Source organism: Equus asinus, chromosome 3, assembly GCF_041296235.1.
Source record: "Equus asinus isolate D_3611 breed Donkey chromosome 3, EquAss-T2T_v2, whole genome shotgun sequence".
NCBI classification, from domain to species: Eukaryota; Metazoa; Chordata; class Mammalia; order Perissodactyla; family Equidae; genus Equus; species Equus asinus.
The window spans coordinates 61,818,390-61,836,802 of NC_091792.1; the positions used below are offsets into that span (position 1 = coordinate 61,818,390).

General features: G+C 53.0%; 1 protein-coding gene across 1 annotated transcript in view; it reads right to left on the reverse strand.

Annotated features, from left to right (window-relative positions):
- Nucleotides 1-1,983: 1,983 nt before the first annotated feature.
- The window catches only part of C3H8orf74 (chromosome 3 C8orf74 homolog), a 40,439-nt gene continuing 24,009 nt past the window's right edge, over nucleotides 1,984-18,413 (reverse strand). The window contains exon 4 of the mRNA XM_070506531.1: nucleotides 1,984-17,815. Coding sequence (XP_070362632.1) covers nucleotides 17,561-17,815 — 255 coding nt within the window. The 3' untranslated portion in view covers nucleotides 1,984-17,560. The remainder of the gene's footprint in view (nucleotides 17,816-18,413) is intronic.

The following is an 18,413-nucleotide window of genomic DNA, read 5'->3' on the forward strand; positions in this document are numbered from 1 at the left end:
CTGAGACAAGGAGAGGACCCTAAAAAAGAAAAATCTTCCACTGGATTCTAGAAAGGCTGCTGGGTTCTGATGGATAAAATGTCTTTACAGCCACCAGGGGCCTCGGGGAGCCGGCTCTTGTGTCTTAGAGGTTGTGATGACGAACCCTTAGAAGTGAGGCTGTGACTCCCATGGGTGAGGAGTCGTGTGAAGAGGGCAGGGAGCGAAGGCATCCGCTTGCTCCCGCCTGTGTCTCTTCACGCTGCTTTGTTCTTATCACGTCAGAGAACCTGAGAGAGCTTCGTAGCTCCTCGGTTCCAATCCCAAGAAGTTCTATAACCCTGTTTTTCTTTGTTCCCTTCCCTGAAAGATAGAAGCACCAGCTCTGGCATCTCAGGGTGCTGCGAAGGTCAAGGCAGGCGTGTAGCATCCTTAAAGTCTGCAAGAGAGAGAATCAGAAGATGGGCTGATTTGTTCTGATGATGACCCTCAGTCTGTGGGGGTGTCCTGATGTGAACAGAGCAGCGACATGTTTGCTGGAAAGTACATTGGGCTTGGAATCAGGAGATTCTTTCCCAGCTCCACGACCTTGAAAAAAAAATCACTGGAGGTCAGAGCTGGAAGAAATGGTTATTTATCACACTGTCAGCCACCAGATTTGATGAAAACAGAAATGGAGGCCCAGAGAGGCCAGGGGATTTGCCTGAGAGCACAAAGCTGAGAACAGAAGCTGGTGGAGGGCAGTGGGTGAAGAGCAGCGAGGGGAGGGGGCCAGGTGAGACCCCTTGGGCCAAGTGGTCAGTCTGCCTTAGCAGCGCCAGCCAAGGCCGGCGGCTGGGACGGGGCTGCATGAGAGGGCCCCCCACAGCTCTCTCTGGTGGGTCGGGGGTCCCAGCTGTGGACAAGGGCTAACGGCACAGGTACAGGGATGTGGGGTGATGGGAAGAAGGGGCCCTGGGGATGCAGATGGGAGGGGAGGCAGGAGCCCTGTGGGTTAGCATGCCTTCAGGAGACTTCCTAAGAAGTTTCTGCTGCTGCTTCTTGAAGTCCAGCTGGTCTTAGTGGGCGCTGGCCCAGGAGAGCATGGCTGGGCAGGAGCTTCCCCGAGGATGCAGAGTCCCAGTGTGCGCCCATGGAGGTGGGCACATGGCCCTAGGGTTCCAAGACACTTCAGGGGACAAGTGGTGGCTTCCGAGGACCAGGATCTGGCACAGAGGGGCCCAAGGAGACCACCCGGACGTCTCTGGGCGTCAGTGCCCCTTTGTTGGGTTTTTGCCATCCCTGCCTGCCCCACCCTGTGACCAGGCTGCCTGGCCCCAGACAGGCGGCAGGCGGTCCAGGGGCACAGAGGGGCTGGGAGGTGGGGCAGCGCTCGAGGCAGCAACCCACAACCACGCTCAGCCTCCTCGTCAGTGACCAGTGGGCCGCTGGAAGACGCAGAGGAGGGCGAAGGCTCGGGAGGGGCTGGGAGGGCGGAGGAGCAGCGGGCTGCTGAGTGTTTTCCTGCCATGGGAGCTGCTGTGACCACGAGGAGGAGGATGTGGCCCGAGCCCAGTGTTTCCTGCCTGATAAGCCAGCCCCTCCCCGGGAGGCCGGGCCGGGCCCACCTTCACGAAGAGCCCTGCCTAGGGAGGGGCTGGCTGAGGAGGAAAATCACTTCTCCAGATTAGCTGGCCCAGGCCGAGCCTTCCTCCCCCACCCCGGCCCCAGCCCTCCGCGCAGCAGCCACAGGAAATGGGGCTGGGGCCCAGCACGCCCAGAGGTCCCCACCTTCAGAGCACTCAGGCTCCAGGCCCAGGCACTCCGGCCCGGCTCGGAGCCCCGGCGTCCAAGTCCCCCAGGAGCGGAAGCCGTCTTGCTCCAAAGTCAACCATTTCCAAGGAGGGCAGGGACTGCAAAGCTTTCATGTGCTTGTCAGATCTCATGCCTGGAGCTGGGGCCTAGAAAACTGGTCACTTTATTTGCATAGTCAGTCCACGCCCCAGCCCCCTCCCACCTGGCCACTGGTCCGAGGGCACAGAGTGCAGAGGGAGGTGGGCTTCGGAGGCCCCATCCCAGGCTGGCACAGAGGGAAGGGCAGGGGCTGGCCCACTGGAGACCCAGCTCCCACCCTACTCTGCCCTAATAGGCTGTGTGGCCCCCGTGAGTCCTGACCCTCTCTAAGTTTCGGCCGCAGCCTGCAACTGGAAGGGTGAGCCACATAGGAGCTAAGGGCCTCCCAGCATTCATGATTGGTGACTCAGGTCATGGACTCAGGGCACTTCTAGGAGCATCAGGGACTGTGGCCATCCCTAAAATAAGGACTGAGTTCCAGAGAAGGTAGAGGGGCTGCTCAGAGACACATTCACAGACACAAGCCCCACCAGGACTGCAGGCCACTGACACTCAGGTGAGCCTCCCGCCACAACAGCATGGCCCTGCACGGGCCCACTGCCCCGGGCATTCCACCCCCAAGCCGTGGGTGCCACCTCTTTCCCACAGCCCAGACCTGCTTCTTGACTCGCTGTAAAGGCACCCCCTCCACCCTCACTGGGGAGCTGGCTCTTGGTAAGAAGCGTGCACAAAGGGAGTATTTAACACCCAGCACAGAGAAGCACGTGCTCACCTGGGAGAAAACATTTGCCTGGGTGTGGACAGGTCCCCGAATGTGCTCAGGTAGTGTGCACGCTCCCATAGAGGAGCAGGCAGCTCCTCTCCCTGTCACAGTGGGGGCGCGTTGCTGTTGACAGAATGCTTTCGCATTTGATATTTCATGTGATCCTTGCAGCAATCCCGATGGAGGTATAATTATGCCCTTTCATGGTGGCGAGGCTGATGTTCAGGTGGGGCAAAGGGGCAGTGTAAGGTCACATCTCTGGGAGGCAGAGACGAGGACCCCGCCCATGGAGCAGAGGCAAGCTTGCTCTCCCCTGGTTCCTGCCCAGGTCCGTGGGCTGACTCCCAGCCTGCTCCTGGGTGAACATCCACCCTCCACAGCTGAGCCTGCACAGCTGGTGGGCGGCTGGGAGGAAGGTGGGGCATTCTCTGGGCAGCGAGACTGCCTGCAGCCCAGCCGATGGCACAAAGCAGCCCTCCCTCGTCGGGAGTCTCCTGGCCACGGGAGGCTTGAATATGGGAGAGGTGGGTAAAGGAAGGAAGATTGGAGTCTAGGCCTTTACATCTTATGTTCTGCAGGGCTGGCCCAGCCACTCGTCTGCTGGGTGACCTTGGGCAAGTCACTTTGCCTCTCTGGGCTTCTGTAAATTAGGAGACCTGACTTGACAGTTTCCAGGGTCTAGAATACCCTAGTTCTCTGAGCCTGTGAAAAGGGAGCAGGGAAAGAGGAGAGTTCCCCTCCTCTCTCCTCCTGGCCTCAGTGTGGGTGTGGTCTCTAGGGAGGTGGCAGAGGTGAGTGTCTCTGGGCGACGGGTCTCCCTGCACAGAGCTGGAGGGTGTGCTGGAGCTTCAGCTCCTGCATCCAGGCCCTGAACACCTCCCCTGCCCATGGCATCATCCACTCCTGCCTGCCGCCCAGCCTCTGTCACTAGGTCAGGGCATGAGGTCTCCAGACACCTGGCCTGGCTCCATTCCCATGTGTCACCATGCCCCCGCTCACCTTCTTGGAGGTCTGCCCCACTTTGCCCGTGTCGCCTGATCTCTCTCCCTCTCCCTACAGTGTGTTGGACTGAATAGGATGGAGCAAGAGGCCTTTGTCATCTGAGTCCACCCTTGGAGGTCCTCACGTAACCTGGACCCCAGGAGCACCCTCCCAGCTGGGCAGGACCTGGTGCGGAGGCAGCAGCTGGTCTCCTGAGGGAGGCTGGGCCTTTGTGGCCCATGGAGACTCCTGGACTCTGTCCTCCCAATGCCACACTACTGTCCACCCCAGGCCCTCACCACAGTCCCTCACTGGCTGTCACCCTGAGCCTCTCCCCCTCCAATCCAGCAAGAGGTTCCATAAGGTCAGCAAATGTCACCCTTTGGCTTTATCTGTTGCCTACTTGGTACTACCAATGAGGCGAAGTTCAAACTTCTCAGAGAGGCATTCAGGTCCCACTCCCCTGGCCGGCCTCTTACCCCTGATTCACTCCCCACAGCACACAGCTGTGTTCTGGACACAGCTAATTTCCAAATAATTCCAAATAGAATTCCAAATTTGTTTCCTCATATCCCAGTGCCTTTGCATAGGCTGTTCCCTTGGGCTTTCCCCAGGGCATTCCCCCACATCTTTACTCTGTGGATTCCTACTCCTGTCTCAGGACCTGGCTCAAGTGCTCCCCTCTCAGAAAGCCTTTGTACACACCCTCCACCCATTTGACCTCCCCTCTCCCAGTTCCCACCCCAAGTGAGTTTGTGGCCCTATTTTCTGCATATTCCCACAACCCTCTCACACAGCACCCAAGTATGATGCAATGTCTCTGTTTGTAAGCCTCTCTCCTCCCACTAGTCTGGGAACATGTTTATGTGGGAAAGGCATCTTATTTATCTTTGATTCTGTGGGGCCAGGCACATAGTAGGTGTCTAATCAATATCTGTGGATGATGGATCAGTTCCTCAGGGCTGGTCCGTCCTCCGCTCCATGTCTGATCTTAGACCAGTCACTTTATTTCTCTGTGACTCCGTTTTTCTGTCGATAAATTGGTACTGGTTTATGTCAAGAGCTTTCAGATTATAGTAATAAATAGAAGCCACGGGAGTAGCTCAGGAGATGATCAATGATGAGATATAAATTCCCGATACACCGCCTTTTGATGATCCCCGGGAAAATTTAACTCTATGCTGGCTCTCTGCCGCCTCCTAGCCTGTGTCCATACTCCACCCTTGGCCATCAGTCAGGAATGAAAACTATCTGTGTCATTGTCCCCACCAGAGCAGATTAGGAAGAAAATTTGTGCTGCATGTGAGAAGATAAATTATATTTAATGTAAATACACACACACACACACACACACACACATGTCATGGCTTTCCAAGGCCTGATATCAAAGCTGTTGGGATCTTGTGCCCGCTGACCCAGCTCGATAGGACAGAGATGGGGGCAGGTGCAATGGTGAGCCTTAGGATTTGTCACAGTGGGAAGCTGGCTGCTGATTCTAAACCAATGGAGATGGTAAGGTCTCTTTGGAGAGAAATTTAGCCCTTTGTTAAGTTCCCTTTTCCAGGCCTAATTTAAAACCTTTTCTTATTTCCTTTATTAAACAAGTTATGTAGGTACATACAGAAAACTTGGAAATACAGAGACGCAACAGAGACAGAGAGACAGAGAGAGGAAGAGATTTCCCTATAATCACACGATGCAAGGATGCCTTCTGTCAACACTGTGTTGTGCTCCTTCTAGACTTTTTCTCCAGGTGTATGTGTGGGCTCACACAAGTATTTTTAAACTTTCATTTTTTAAATTTATTTATTTTTGCTGGCGAAGATTGGCCCTGAGCTAACATCTGTGCCCATCTTCCTCTATTTTGTATGTAGGATGCCACCACAGCATGGCCGCCAAAGAGTGGTGTTGGTCCACGCCCGGGCCACCGAAGCAGAGCACACCGAACTTAACCAATAGGCCAGAGGCCCCTGAACTTTATTTTAGAATATTGGGATTATATTATTTCATAAACTCGCTTTTTAAAAAACTGAAAATGTAACCTGAATATGTTTGTGCATCAAGCCACACCTCTTCCTGGGTGATGAGCATTCTGTTGTGGGCTCTTCTAGAAGTCCCTTTATGTTCCCCATGTGACCAGACCCCACGACCGCCCTGCAGTTTGCCCAAGAAGCCTGAGCTGCCCTCAGTGAGGACGTACCTCTTCTCCTCCAGAGCAGTTCAACTGCTCGTCACCCCTGACAAGAAAAGTCTATGCTCCTGACCTTCCGTGGTTTCTCAGCCTTCAGCTGTGCCCCTTCCAGAAGCACAGCCGCCCCTAGGACTCCCTCCCGTGTATGTTCCAGTCACCCCAGAAGCCTGTGGAGCTCTCTTTTCAGGGGTGCGTACTGTGAAAATAAGCAGGCATTGTGTTCCCGTTCTGCATGTAGGTTATATTCTTCCATTGAATACCAGTTTCACACGGCATGTTCCCTGCTCTGCCGCATCGTCTGGACCCCTTCCCACTCAGCTAGCTGCCAGTCAGCTCTGGGGGACAGGGCCCTCTGGCACAGGTATGGCAGGCTCAGACGCAGGTGGTGAGGGACACAGGGATGCCCACTTTCAATGCCACTCGGAATGGCCAGGAGGGAAGTGACTCGTCTGAGGGTTGCTCGGTGAGTCAGCAGCTTGGCCCGGCTGCCCTGAGAGTGCTGGGAATCCGCCCCGGGCCCAGGGCTGCCAGGCCTCAGCCTCTGACGTGCACTGTCTTGCTCAGGGCGGAAACCTCTCTTCCTGGGAAGGAGGGGCAAAGGTCCTGGGGTGCCTCTGGGCCTGGAGATGCCTCCCTCTGCTAGCCACTGCACAGGGGCTTTTGGGTGGCATTTTCCTGTATGTGTCTCCTGCGTCCAGCCAGACTGTGACTATGCAGGACATGGTCTTCCTGTCTCCTGTACCTTTCCAGGTTGAACCCTTGCCAGCCAACTGCTGCCGGGGACAGAAAGTGTGCACAGAGGGCAGAGACTTGGGCCTTGCTCTCAGGAATCCAGTAGCTAGATGTGAGACCCAGGGTGAGTCACTTCATTTCCTTGAGCCTCAGTTTCCTCAGCTGGAGGGATGGGGCTCCTGAGACCCCCTTCCAGAGTGGATGGCTGGATTGGAATTCCGTGCTGTCATCAAATGACTCAAAGCAGGCTTGATCAATGACCGCTTTTCCTTCTGCTTCATCCTGTCCACACCCATGTGGGAACCACAGGGAATGCAGCTCAGCCTCACCTCCAGGGCTCTCTTCCATATTCCCCTCCCAACCCTTGTCAGAGGGAAGACGGGCTTGGTAGAGGGGCATGGCGCCTCGGCGAACACGCAATTTAAAGAGTGACAGGGCTTGCTGTGCAAATGCAGCTTCAAGCCGGGCTCCTAGTTCCCCTTTGTGAACCTGGAGGACAGGAGACCCCCGGCCTCCTACACAGACATTGTGGGCCCCTGGATTCCAGCAGGCAGCCTCACCTCCCACACTGCCGCCAACTCTACCCATCCCCCCGGCTTCCCAGCAACGAGCCTTTGCTCAGGTTGGTGTTCCTCCAGCTCTGATGCCCTGCCCTCCCCTCCCCCGCTCCAAAGCCTCCCATCCCTGAAGCCTGCCTTCTGGGGATCCTGTGGTCCCTCCTGGGCCCGAGTCCTGCCTCTTCTGTAATGGGTCTGCCTTCGCGTGCCTGTGGGCCGACCGCCTTTTGTTACACGCTGCCCTGTAGACTGAGTATGAGGCGTGTCGACCTCTTGTCTAGATCACACCTCCAAGAGGGAAGGAATCACAGCAGTGTGATGGCCGATCGAGGGCACGTGGTGGAGGGTCAGCGTTAGGTCGGGTGGGCCTCGGTTTGAATCCCAGCAGGTTACTTATTAGCTGGGGAAGCTCCCCGACTCCTCCAAGCCTCAGTTTTCTCATCTGTAAAGTAAGGATAATGAAACGAAGTGCCTTGACAAGTCCTCAGTATTAAGTGAGAGATGATTTTTATTTGCTATTTTTGCAATCTCCTCTGTGCTTGCACCTTCTGGGGGATCCAGAAATGCTTCCGAAATGGGAAGCGACACACATTGATGGGCTGGAGCCCATGTGACTGGCAGGCCGTGCAGCTGGGACAGGCACAAATGTGGTGCAGGCAGAGCTGCCCATTGAGGCCTTACTGGTTCCAGCCTGAGCTCCTCCCCCATGCTGACATCTTCAGCCCTTTCATTGGCTCCCTCTGCTCAGTTTTTGAAGAGTTTCCAACAGCCGCTCAGATTGGAGGGTGGCATTTCCGGGAACAAAGACTCAAAAGACACTGGGAAGGCACTTTCCTATGGAGAAGGCAGCCCTTCCTGTGCTCCTCCAGCCAGCATCGCATGTGGTAAGAGGGTCTGGCCCGGGAATCTGAGCCCTGGGTTGGTGTCTGCCCTGCCACTGACCCTGACGGTGACCTTGGGTAAATCCCTTCCTTTCGCTGGGACTCACTTTCCTCAGCTGTAGTGTGAAGGGGCCGAGGTGACTTACCTCCGGGATCCCTTCAGCTCCAATGTTCTATGACTTTGAGGTCAAAACACCTTCTAGTCTCAAATAAATTAGTATCCAAGTAATATTTTATTCTGAAATTTCAGAGTGACAGCAGCTGTTTGGGTGGATGGAAGATTACTGTTGAGTAATAGCTGGTAGCATTAATTAATTAGCTTGCATAATTAACCACTTATTTAACTCTTCATTTATCTAGTGTTCTGTGCCATTGATGTGGCAGATCAAAGATGGCTAAAAATACTCTGTCACTCCCTGCACTGAGAGGTATGTCTCTTTTCCCACTCCCCTTGATTCTGGGCTGGGCCTAACGCTGCTTTGACCAATAGAATCCAGTCTCTTGCTCAAAGATGCTCTGCCTGTTCTTTCCATTTTAAGACAACTATCAGCTTCTGCTTGCTCCTGCTTGCAACCAGCCTCCATGTTGTGAGGAAGCCCAAGCAGCCATGTGGAGAGGCCCATGTGGAGAATCTAGGCTCCAAGTCAACAGTCTCAGCTGACCTCCCCGTCAACAGCCAGCATCAACTTGCCGGCCATGGAGGTCAAGCATCTTGGAAGTCGATCCTTCAGCCCGACTTGAGCTGTCCTAGCTGATGCCACGTGGCGCAGAGACAAGCTGTCCACAGGAGCCCTGCCCGTACTGCTAAATCATGATTGCTGTTGTTTTAAGCCACTAAGTTTGGGGCCAGTTTGTTATGCAGCAACAGATACCTGAAACAGACAGAGCTAGTGCTGGAACATGGGAACTCAAAGATGGAGACATGTGTCTTAGCCTACGTTCCTCTCAGAAGCAGACCTCAGACAAAGGTTTGCCTGCAGTGTGTGGTTTCTTTGGGAAGCGATCTCAGAGAGCAGGAATGAAGACCAAAGACAGGAAGTTAGAAAAGCCAATTTGAGGTTTGTTCCTGTGTCGTCCACCACTGCAGGTGATTGGTGCTTGATCCCACTGGGGTCTTCTGAGCAGCCCCATAGAGCGAGTCTCAGAACTCTCTGCATGAGGGATGAAAGGGAGAAGCATTCAGGAAGGCGGGCTCCAAACTGCCATTGACCAGGCTGCTTTATGGGATGTTAAACCCCCTGCACTTCTAGGATGTATATGTGTGAATGTCACACTGGTTTCCTGACGGTGCTGCATGCTGTGACATCAGAGAAGTCCCCTCGCAGGAAGCAGAAGTCATCTGGCATATGCTGGAGATGAGGTGTTGTCAGGATGCGGTGGACAAAATCTGCACAAGGACAGTTTTCTGTAGCCTTGGCTGGAGCCAGAGGTGAGGCCGTGAGAATGGGAGGTGGCCCATAAGAGGTATCCAGGATGACATGGACCTTTGAGAAACTGGCCATGTTGCCCCTTGTCAGCATGTGGGCAGTGGCTATTCCATGAAGCTGTCAGGCTATCTTGGTTGTGCTGAAGGCTGGAGTTATTCTAGGCTTTGCATCCCAACCACCAGCAATCTCCTGGTTCAGAGTTTGAAATTGAGTCTCTTCCCCATGCCTAAGACATCCACCTGGTATTGTCCTCAGCATAGTATCTGCTGGCCCAAGTGAGTGCTTGTTGCAGAGAGTTTCGAGCAGCACTGCCCAACTTTCCCCAATAGCTCTGTCCTTGTTAGAAAAGTTCCAAGGCCTTTGTCCACCTGTCTGGCCTAAATCGTTCACAAAAACATTAGAGGCATTTGGAGTCTTCCAAAAGAAAACACCTCAGGCCAGCTTACAGGAGAGCCTCTGGGCAATTTCAAGCTATTCCTCCGTGGCAGGGGTCATGGAGACGGCATTTCCAGATTCGGCTGGAAATCTGAAACTCATAGGAAGGACGACCTCCTGAGAAACTCTTCTGGGATGATGGGGCCTGGAGAACATGGTCTTACTGTATCAGGTTCAGGAAGCTAGGTCCCTGTTCTCTCTCTGGCCCAGGTGCCGTGGAACCTTGGCTGGAAGCCACGTTGCCATGTTCTTAGGATGCTGGAGCAGGAAGGGGCCTCAGAAAGGATACACGGGTTACCTACTCCTTACCTAAAAAATGTCGGCACTGGGAATGGCCTCTGCTTCCTTAGCCTTTTGAGTAGGTATAAAAGAACTTTCCAGAAAATGTCAGAAAGCCCTTTGGGTTCTTTGGAGGACATTTTACAAGTATTACTGTGAAGAACTATAATAATAAAACATTAATGGTGGACAGAAGTTTGGACTGAATGCATTTTATGGGAGACGCCCTATTGAGCGAGTGGGAATGATGACACTGCTGTTGGGTGACATTTTCTCAAGAGGGGATTATGAGGATTGGAAAATTCTGTTTAGCGTCACTCAAATCCTCCATTTGACTCTGTGTGTACAAGTTCCCAGAGGAGAGGTTCTGTCCCCGCGGCCCTAAATAGTCTTCCACCTAAGAGTAGATGCTGTGGTCTGGCTCAGAGTCCAGAATAAAAGGTGTGGTTTATACGCAGCAGCCATCACACATGTGGGCAGGGGCTGTCTTGGCTATGGGGATCATGCCCTTGGGGGTGGTGGATGAGACAAGAGTTCTCATCTAGAGGGTAGAAGTTCTTTTTGCTTCTGTCATGGCTTCACCTCCTATTAGTCAAGTGACCTTGAGCAATCATTTTACCTCTCCGAGCCTCAGTTTCCTCATCTGTCACGGAGGAAGCGTTCCCTGCCCTGCCTGTCTCGTTGACCTCAGTCAGATAATGGGTATGTGCACAGTGGCTCAAACCACTGACGGTGGAGCTCCCTCCCAGGGTGACTGGATTAAGGAGCAATCTCTCCATCAATCTCTCCTCTTTCTCTTCTGCTTCCCTTTGCGTGTTGTCTTCCTTCGCTCAGGCTGGAGTCACAGCTACAGGCTGCTCTAGCCTCTTAGGATTCTTACAGCCTCACAACCAAGAGGGAGACATAGAAAAACCAGCTGATTTTTCTGCCAGCTCTAGGTAGGAAAATCTCTGAATCAATCAGCATGGCTGGGGGTGTGGTGGGTGCGGTGAGGAGAGTTATTTTGATTGGTTCAGGTTGGGTTGTGAGCCCATGCCTGGCCCAATCACTGTGGCCAAGGACAATGGAGTACTATGATTGGTCCACTTGAGGAATGTGCTCACTCTTTAGCCAAGGAGGGAGGCTCTGTGGCTGGGAGTCCCGGTCAGAGCCATCTGATGGGGGCAGCAGAGGGAGAACAGTTCTTCAAGGACGGAGCTGTTGATCTGCGCAGTCAAAACTGTAAATGCCCACCGAGATACATGGCTACTTTGTAAGCCTATCTGTACGCCAAGTACCTGTAAGGTGCCATCAATATTTCTATTGTTAGCCCTGTACCTGAGTTTCTGTGAGGAGGACCAGGGAGGGGACCCTGCTCCACTCTGAGTAGTGTGGCCAAGGAGGATGGGGACTTGATTTCTTACCCATCACAGAAAATTCCAACGCCTGATGATAAAACAGCTGTCCCCTTTGAATCAGAGAACACAGGATGAATTCCCTATCGGGGTTCTCCTTTTCTACTTGATCCATGCAGCCACTCTTTGCTGAACAATTTGCTGAACGAACTGCACGTTTGGCAATGAACTTGAGTCTATGTGCAAGCAATGTCCCCAATACTGTATGAAGCTCTAAAGAAGCACAACAGAGGTACAATGGTTCCTGGCTCTCAAAACTAGTTGCAGGCTAGCAGGCAGTAAGCTGGCAGCCATGGAACAGCGGTGCAAAAAGACGAGTGCTCAGGAGTTGGGGGATAGAGGAGGTGGGAGGCTGGCGGGCTTGGGATTCCTGGACTGGGGAGAGGAAAGGCCCTGCTTTTGGGGACTTCTCCTCCCCACCCCCTACCACTGCCAGGCCACCAGCCCTTGAAAGGCAGTAAAATGTGGAGGCAAAGAGCGTGAGCTCTGTCTAGACTGCCTGATGTTATTCAACCCCTGACCATCAGTTTTCTCATATAAAAAATGGGGATGATAAAAATAATACCTACTTTACAGGATTGTCATGAAATTAGAACTATGTTACTCCATGTCAAGTGCTTAGAAGAGTGCCTGGCACACAGTAGGAGCTCAACTTGTATACCTTCACTGTCTGTTACATCAATCTTCACTTGTTTACTCATTGATTCTCCCTGCCCGCTAGATCAGAAGCTTCCTGAGCAGGGACTTTTCATGATCAGTGCAAAATTGTCAGGGCTCAGAATAGTCGCTGGCACACAGCAGGCACTTATGAAATAGTTGTGTATTGCATAAATGATAGCTAATATTATACTTGGCCTGAATAATTTTAATAGCCTCCTTCCTGGTTTCCCTTCTCCCGGCCTCTATACCTCTGAGCATTTTGCTCCCCTGCCGAAAACCTTTAATGGCGCCCTGTTCCACAAGAGTCCGCGCTCCCTAGCCCTTTCTTGGATGTTGGCCCCACCCTGTGTGCCAGTTCTTTCACCTGCTCTTGCTCCAGTCCCTGTAGTCACCTCCCACAGCCTGCTTCTGTCCCGGCTCCTGCTTTCTCTCCTCCAACCCAGGGCCTTGGCATATGCTTTCTCGTTCTTTCTATATAGCTCACTTTCCCCTATAGCCCCTCAGTTAGAATCCTCACTATCTTTCAAAGTCAATTTCACACTGTCCTTCATTTGAGAATCTCTCCGATTCCTCCCATAGTCCTAAAGGTTGCCTTGTTGTGTGTCTATTGTAGCACTTGTCTCTTTCTTCCTTGCAGCAGCGTCTGGTCGCTGTGTATACACCCACCTCCTATTTCAGATGGTAAGCTCACTGGGGACACTAACTGTGTCTTGTTCATTTCTCTATGTACACGACCTACCCCAGTGTCTGGCATACTGTGGGCACTTCCTATGTGCCTGTCCAATAGCCTCAGTCGTGAAGTTTCTGACACCCCAAAGTGACCTGAGCTTCTTATGGCCTTCATATCACACATCCCAATAGGGAGTGACTCGTTTATTTGTTTACTTGTTTGCACGTGTCTGGCGTTAGAAGGTGAGCTCCTTGAAGGCAGGACCTTGACTGTCCTGTTGACCCTGGGGTCCCTGGTGCCTAACAGAGTCTGCTTGGGACGGCCGGTCAGGTGACATCTGTGAGATGGATGAGTGGCTGCCCTGGCTCCGAAGGACAGCGGCTTCACGGCAGGAGTCTGATGCTGTTCCAAGTTGCCCTCCACCCACTCCTGTCCCTCCTTCACCCGCATTTCTGCTCTGCCCCTCTTGGTGCAGGTCTGACTTCTCACTGCCCACAGCCAGGTCTGGGTCCATGTCTGCTCCGTAGTTTGTCTTTTCAACTTTAGTGAGAACGTTGCTTTGACCAACCTTTACATATTTGAGGTGATAATATTATCACCCCCAAAACAAGTACTTTTACCTTTTGTGTTGAACTCTTAAAAAGTGGATTTCCAGTAGTATTCGCAATATTGAGAGATATTTCACCTTGAACAGGATGAATGTCCAAAAGCCTTACTTTGATTGCCTGAATTAGATGAGAAAAGGGAACTGTCATGGCAATTGACCGTTTTTTCCCCTACTGATACATCTGATTACACTAGTATAAAACTGGCACCATTTAGCCATGAGTGACGTTCTCTCGATGGTGCTGTCAGGTGAACAGCTGTCACTTCACTTGGACCTAGGGTGTGAGAAAACTTGGAACTGACAAATGTACTAGACAGGGTTCTCCAGAGAAACACAACCAATAGGATATAAATATAAAAATATAAATATATTATATACTGTTATATATATACTTATGATAAGGAGTTGGTTCACGTGATTATGGAGGCTGGCAAGTCCAAAATCTTCAGAGCTGATCTCTCAGTTTGAGCCTCAAGGCTGTCAGGCAGGAAGAATTCTCTCTTAGTCCGGGGAAGTCAGTATTTTGTTTCCTTCAGGCCCTCAACTGATTGGATGAGGCCCACCCACATGAGAGAGGGCAATTGCTTTACTCAGTCTACTGACTGAACTATTAATCTCATCCCAAACACCCTCGCAGACACCCCCGGCACACTGTTTAACCAAGATTTTAGACAGTCTTCCTAAAGGTACTGATGACCTTTGAGTTCGATGCTGATGCTTCTTGAGCAGACATGGGTCCTGCCTCTTATATAATCGGTGACACCACAGTGGTTCTCAGGGTGGATGGTAAACACAGACAACTATTTTGTGCATGTTACAGTTCAAGATAAGCATTTTGTGTGCGTTATTATTAACTTTCTTGAAAAAGGGAAAGTTAAGAGACTTACATTTTCATTACTGAGGCACTTTCCTTTGTTGTCGAACTCATTGCTCCTGAGGATTTGTTGAAAAATGAAGATGCCATCGCAAACACAGAGATGAACAGCTGTCTGTTTACGTTGTACAGTAAGTCGCAACGTCGCTGCAGCAGGGCGGCTCCGCCACTGTGAGCTCTTCAGCAAGGTCCCTGCACATGGTGCAGATGCCCTCGCCTGCCACTCCCACCTCCCCTGACCCCGGAGCCTGGGGGCCTGGGGGCTTCATGCATCTCGTGGCACAACTGGCAGGAGCAGCAACACCGAGTCCGTCTCTCAGCCCCGCCCTAAGCGGAGAGTCAGCCGTCTCTTCTTAATGGCCTGCGCGTCTGCATGCATTTACGTCCCAGGGAGAGCCACACACGCTGTCCTTGAGAGGATGACACCGAGTAGGGGAAGGGTTGGGAAGGAGAGGCAGGTCAGCCCTTATTGTCTTCCGGATTTTGCCTGAGTTTAGGTGAAAACTCGCTCATTGCACATGTGGGTCTCACACTGAGAAAGGCAGTTGTGGCAGAAGCTGGAAGCACAAGCGGAGGGTCCCCAACCTATCCTGGCTTCTGTTAAAGCAATTCTTAAGAGGACTCCATTAAACAATGACAAACCAGTCAGGACACCAGGACAATAGGAGTCAACCAGGCCCTCCCGGACAGACCTCACCTATGGGGCACTTCATCCCGGACTCCAAGGGGTGCTCCAATCTCAGCTCAGTTTTGGGGCATTTTTCTCAGTTTGGGGTTTCTATGCCTGGGTCCCTGCCTGAACATGGGGCACAGCAGGGAACCTACATTCGCACAGTAGACCCGGGGTCCCCTAGGAGTTGCTGCAGAAGGCTGCTCAGAGCTGCTTCCTCAGGTGGGTGAGAGGGAGGGGTTCTCAGTGGGACCACCCATTCTCCATTCCCACCTTGATGTAGAAAGCCTAGTTTTTTAAACATCTGCACCTACTGCGTAGCTGAAACTCTAGCTCCAACCCCCGCCTTTGCAAGTTAGGGGGACAAGCCACCCTTGAGGGTGAGGGGGCCCCTGCAGGCTGAGTGTGTGGACTCCAGGATCCAGGGGCTGCCTTCTCCCCCTTTCGGCCCCTGCAATACCCACCCGCTCATTGGCAGCTTGGCTGGTGCTAGGAGGATGCCTCTGGCCCGGTTGGGGCTCCACCCATGAGGGTGGTGACTGGGGGCTCCCATGGCAGGAGTCTTCCTGGGGAAGGCCCAGGTCCAGTGGGGAGGACAATGCCAGTCGTCCATTGCCCACAGGTCAGGGTCCGGATGGTCTGAGTCTGAAAGTGTTAAAAGTCTCAAAGGTCCTGAGGGTCTCTTGGGGCTCTGGCAGAGCAAGACTGGGACACTGGGTGTGGGTGTGGGTGTGGGTGGGATGTTTGAATCTCCCTCAACTTGGGAGAAAGGTGAGGCAAGAGGGAGCTTTCATCCCTTTTTACTTAGTCAATCCAGCCCAGGGTCAACCCAGACTCCCAGTGCCTTCTGGACACTCTAGCAGTGCTCGCAGCCCTGTTTGTTCCTGGGTTGGCCAGTACACCTGATTTTCTCCTCCTCCAGCATGGGGGTCACCGGAATATGGCCTGGGCTGGAGCAGTGCTCACTTGCCCCCTCCACCTCCCCCTAAGCATGCATACACACACACACACACACACACACTCTCCATGCACTCACACAGGCTTCAGGGGTGTTTGGGGTCCTGGTCAGGCCTTGACAGGATAGGATGGCAGCTCTCGCACTTCCCTCTGGGCCATAGCGGTTTCAGCCACACAGGGATGTGGATGCTAAAAAATGTTTATGGAGTCAGGGATGAATCGATGAATGAATGGATGAAAAATTTAAGAAAAACCTGGAACCTCCTTCCTCTGTCTAAAGAGGTATCAGGAAGCTTATCAAACCTCTCGGGGGAGAAACATCCCCCTTGGGCATCAAGGTAGATGGGGAGGGAGAATCTGGAACAGCGCTCCTGCGGGGCCCACTTGCCGGCCAAGGGTCTGCTGTCTCTTGGACTTCTCTCAGAGGGCTCCAGGGCTGGTGACATGCCATGCCCTCTCCGGGGCTTCCTCTCTCTACCTGAATCCAGCCTGGCCTCCAAAAGCAGGCTGACTTTGCCTGGAATCACATAGCCCCGGGCACATCTTAGGTGGCGAGACCCAGAGAGCAGCTGTGGCAAAGGAGAGCTGGGCGTGATAGAGAAGGGAGCCTGAGGGATGGGGGTATCACCCAGTGGCCCATCCCATCATGAGCAGGGAGCATGGGGCAGATGACAGAGCTGGACAGAGCAGGTCACTGGCCTGGGAAGAGGCAGCGAGTGGTAACGTCCTTTCTGCCCTGATCTCAGGGCCACAGTCCCCAGTCAATGCTACGTCTGCAGTAAGTCAATAACTACAGAATTTGTGCTGCTCTTTGCAGGAGGCACAGTGCTGCAGGGGAGCGAGCACAGAACCCAGAGTCCAGAGTTGTAGCCCCAGTTGTTTCACTGCCTCGCTGTGTGACTTTGAGTTGGTCCTCCACCTCCTTGAACCTTGAACTCCTTGCAAAATGGGAGTAGCAAACCTTGCTTTGTCTCTCTCCTAGGATGTTAGAGTAGGAGAGGGGCCTTAGACAGCAGCCAGCAGCTCTTCCACTTGAATAAGAGATAGCTGGGGCCCAGAGACAAAAGGGACACGGGCAAAGTCACGCAGCAGACCAGTGGGAGAGCTGGGTTCAAAGCCAGGTCTCTGAGCGCTCGGACTGCGCTTGTTTCCCTGCCTCCGTCTACACAGTGTCGATTCTCAGAGAAGGAAGAGTTTTCCGGAGGCTCGCGGCTCTGGGTCGTCCAGCAGGAAGACCAGCGTGCACAGAGCAGGCTGCGTGCAGTCAGTCCTGTTGTACGAATCTCAGAAAGGAAACAGAATCTCAGGCCCTGGGGTCTCTCCGTGCCAGCATGGGATACCTCCTGGTGTCTGCTGTCACCCTCGCCCTTACCTGCTTAAACCCACTGGTGGTAGTTCTGTCCTCAGCGTCTAAGCTGAGTCAACAAGGCTGCTTGCCTGCACACTGAGCACAAAGCTCCGTGCTGAGCAGAGAAGGACAGCTTTCTTCCACTGTGTGAGTAAAATCCATCTGCGTTGGATTTTCAGGCAGTAGAAGATGGTTTCCAAAAAGAAGATAGAGAGAAGATGGTGGGTGTTGTTATGCTTCTTTTAATTGTAAGAAATCTCTGATCTCTTGGTGCTGAGCGCATGGCAGGAGGCTTTCCTGGTTGTCAATGGCTCTTCCTCAGTCACAGCCCCAGGGCCTTCTCCTTCTTTGCTTTCGCCTTCTTCTCTTGGTTTGGTTTGGAGAACTGAGGAGACCCCTCTGGCCCCGGCTGAGCAGTGACTGAGAGGGGGAAAGGGATAGGGGCGTTGAGATTTAAAGTCTTCTTCTGAAGTCTCAGGTCCAAAATATCAAAAGTCGTCTGGATCTCATACTGCAGCAGCTCCTTCAGATGCTCCATCTGGATGCGAATGGCCTCGTTGATGAGATTTTCTAACTCCTGGAAGAAACAGGACATGGCTGGTGAACGGGGCTCTGGGGAAAGGCTGAGGCTGTCGCAGACAGAGTTCCTCGACAGGATCCAATTCTCAACTCAGCCCCCTCCTTTTTCTGTGTGCTAGGACCTTCCATGTCCCCCTCCAGGTCTCCTCTGCACCCTACTCTATGCGCTGGGAGGCTGACTTATAAGGGCTGCGTCAACCGGCTACCTTGACCTCTGACACTTCTGATTGAGTTCAGCCAATGGGAGGTCCTGGAGGAGACGGGAGGATGGGAGGAGAGTGAAGCCTCTCACCCTCTTCCCGAACAGCTGTGGGTTGGCCATGACCATGATCTCCTTCTACAGGCATGCCTGCTGTCCCAAGGCCCTCTCCTACAGCTCCTGCTCTCTTTTTAGGTTCCAGTGATGGCTTCTTTCCCTCTCCCTCAGGCCCACTCTGGCAATCACCGTGTTTGACTGTGTCCTTTAGTACTACCTTGTTCTGGGCCCATACAGTTCCAGATCCCCTACTTTCTGGTCAACGCAGGTTCCAGTTGGAGATCAACGCCTTCCTTCCCCTCCTCCCCCATCTCATCCTCACATCTCAAAGTTCTGGGAG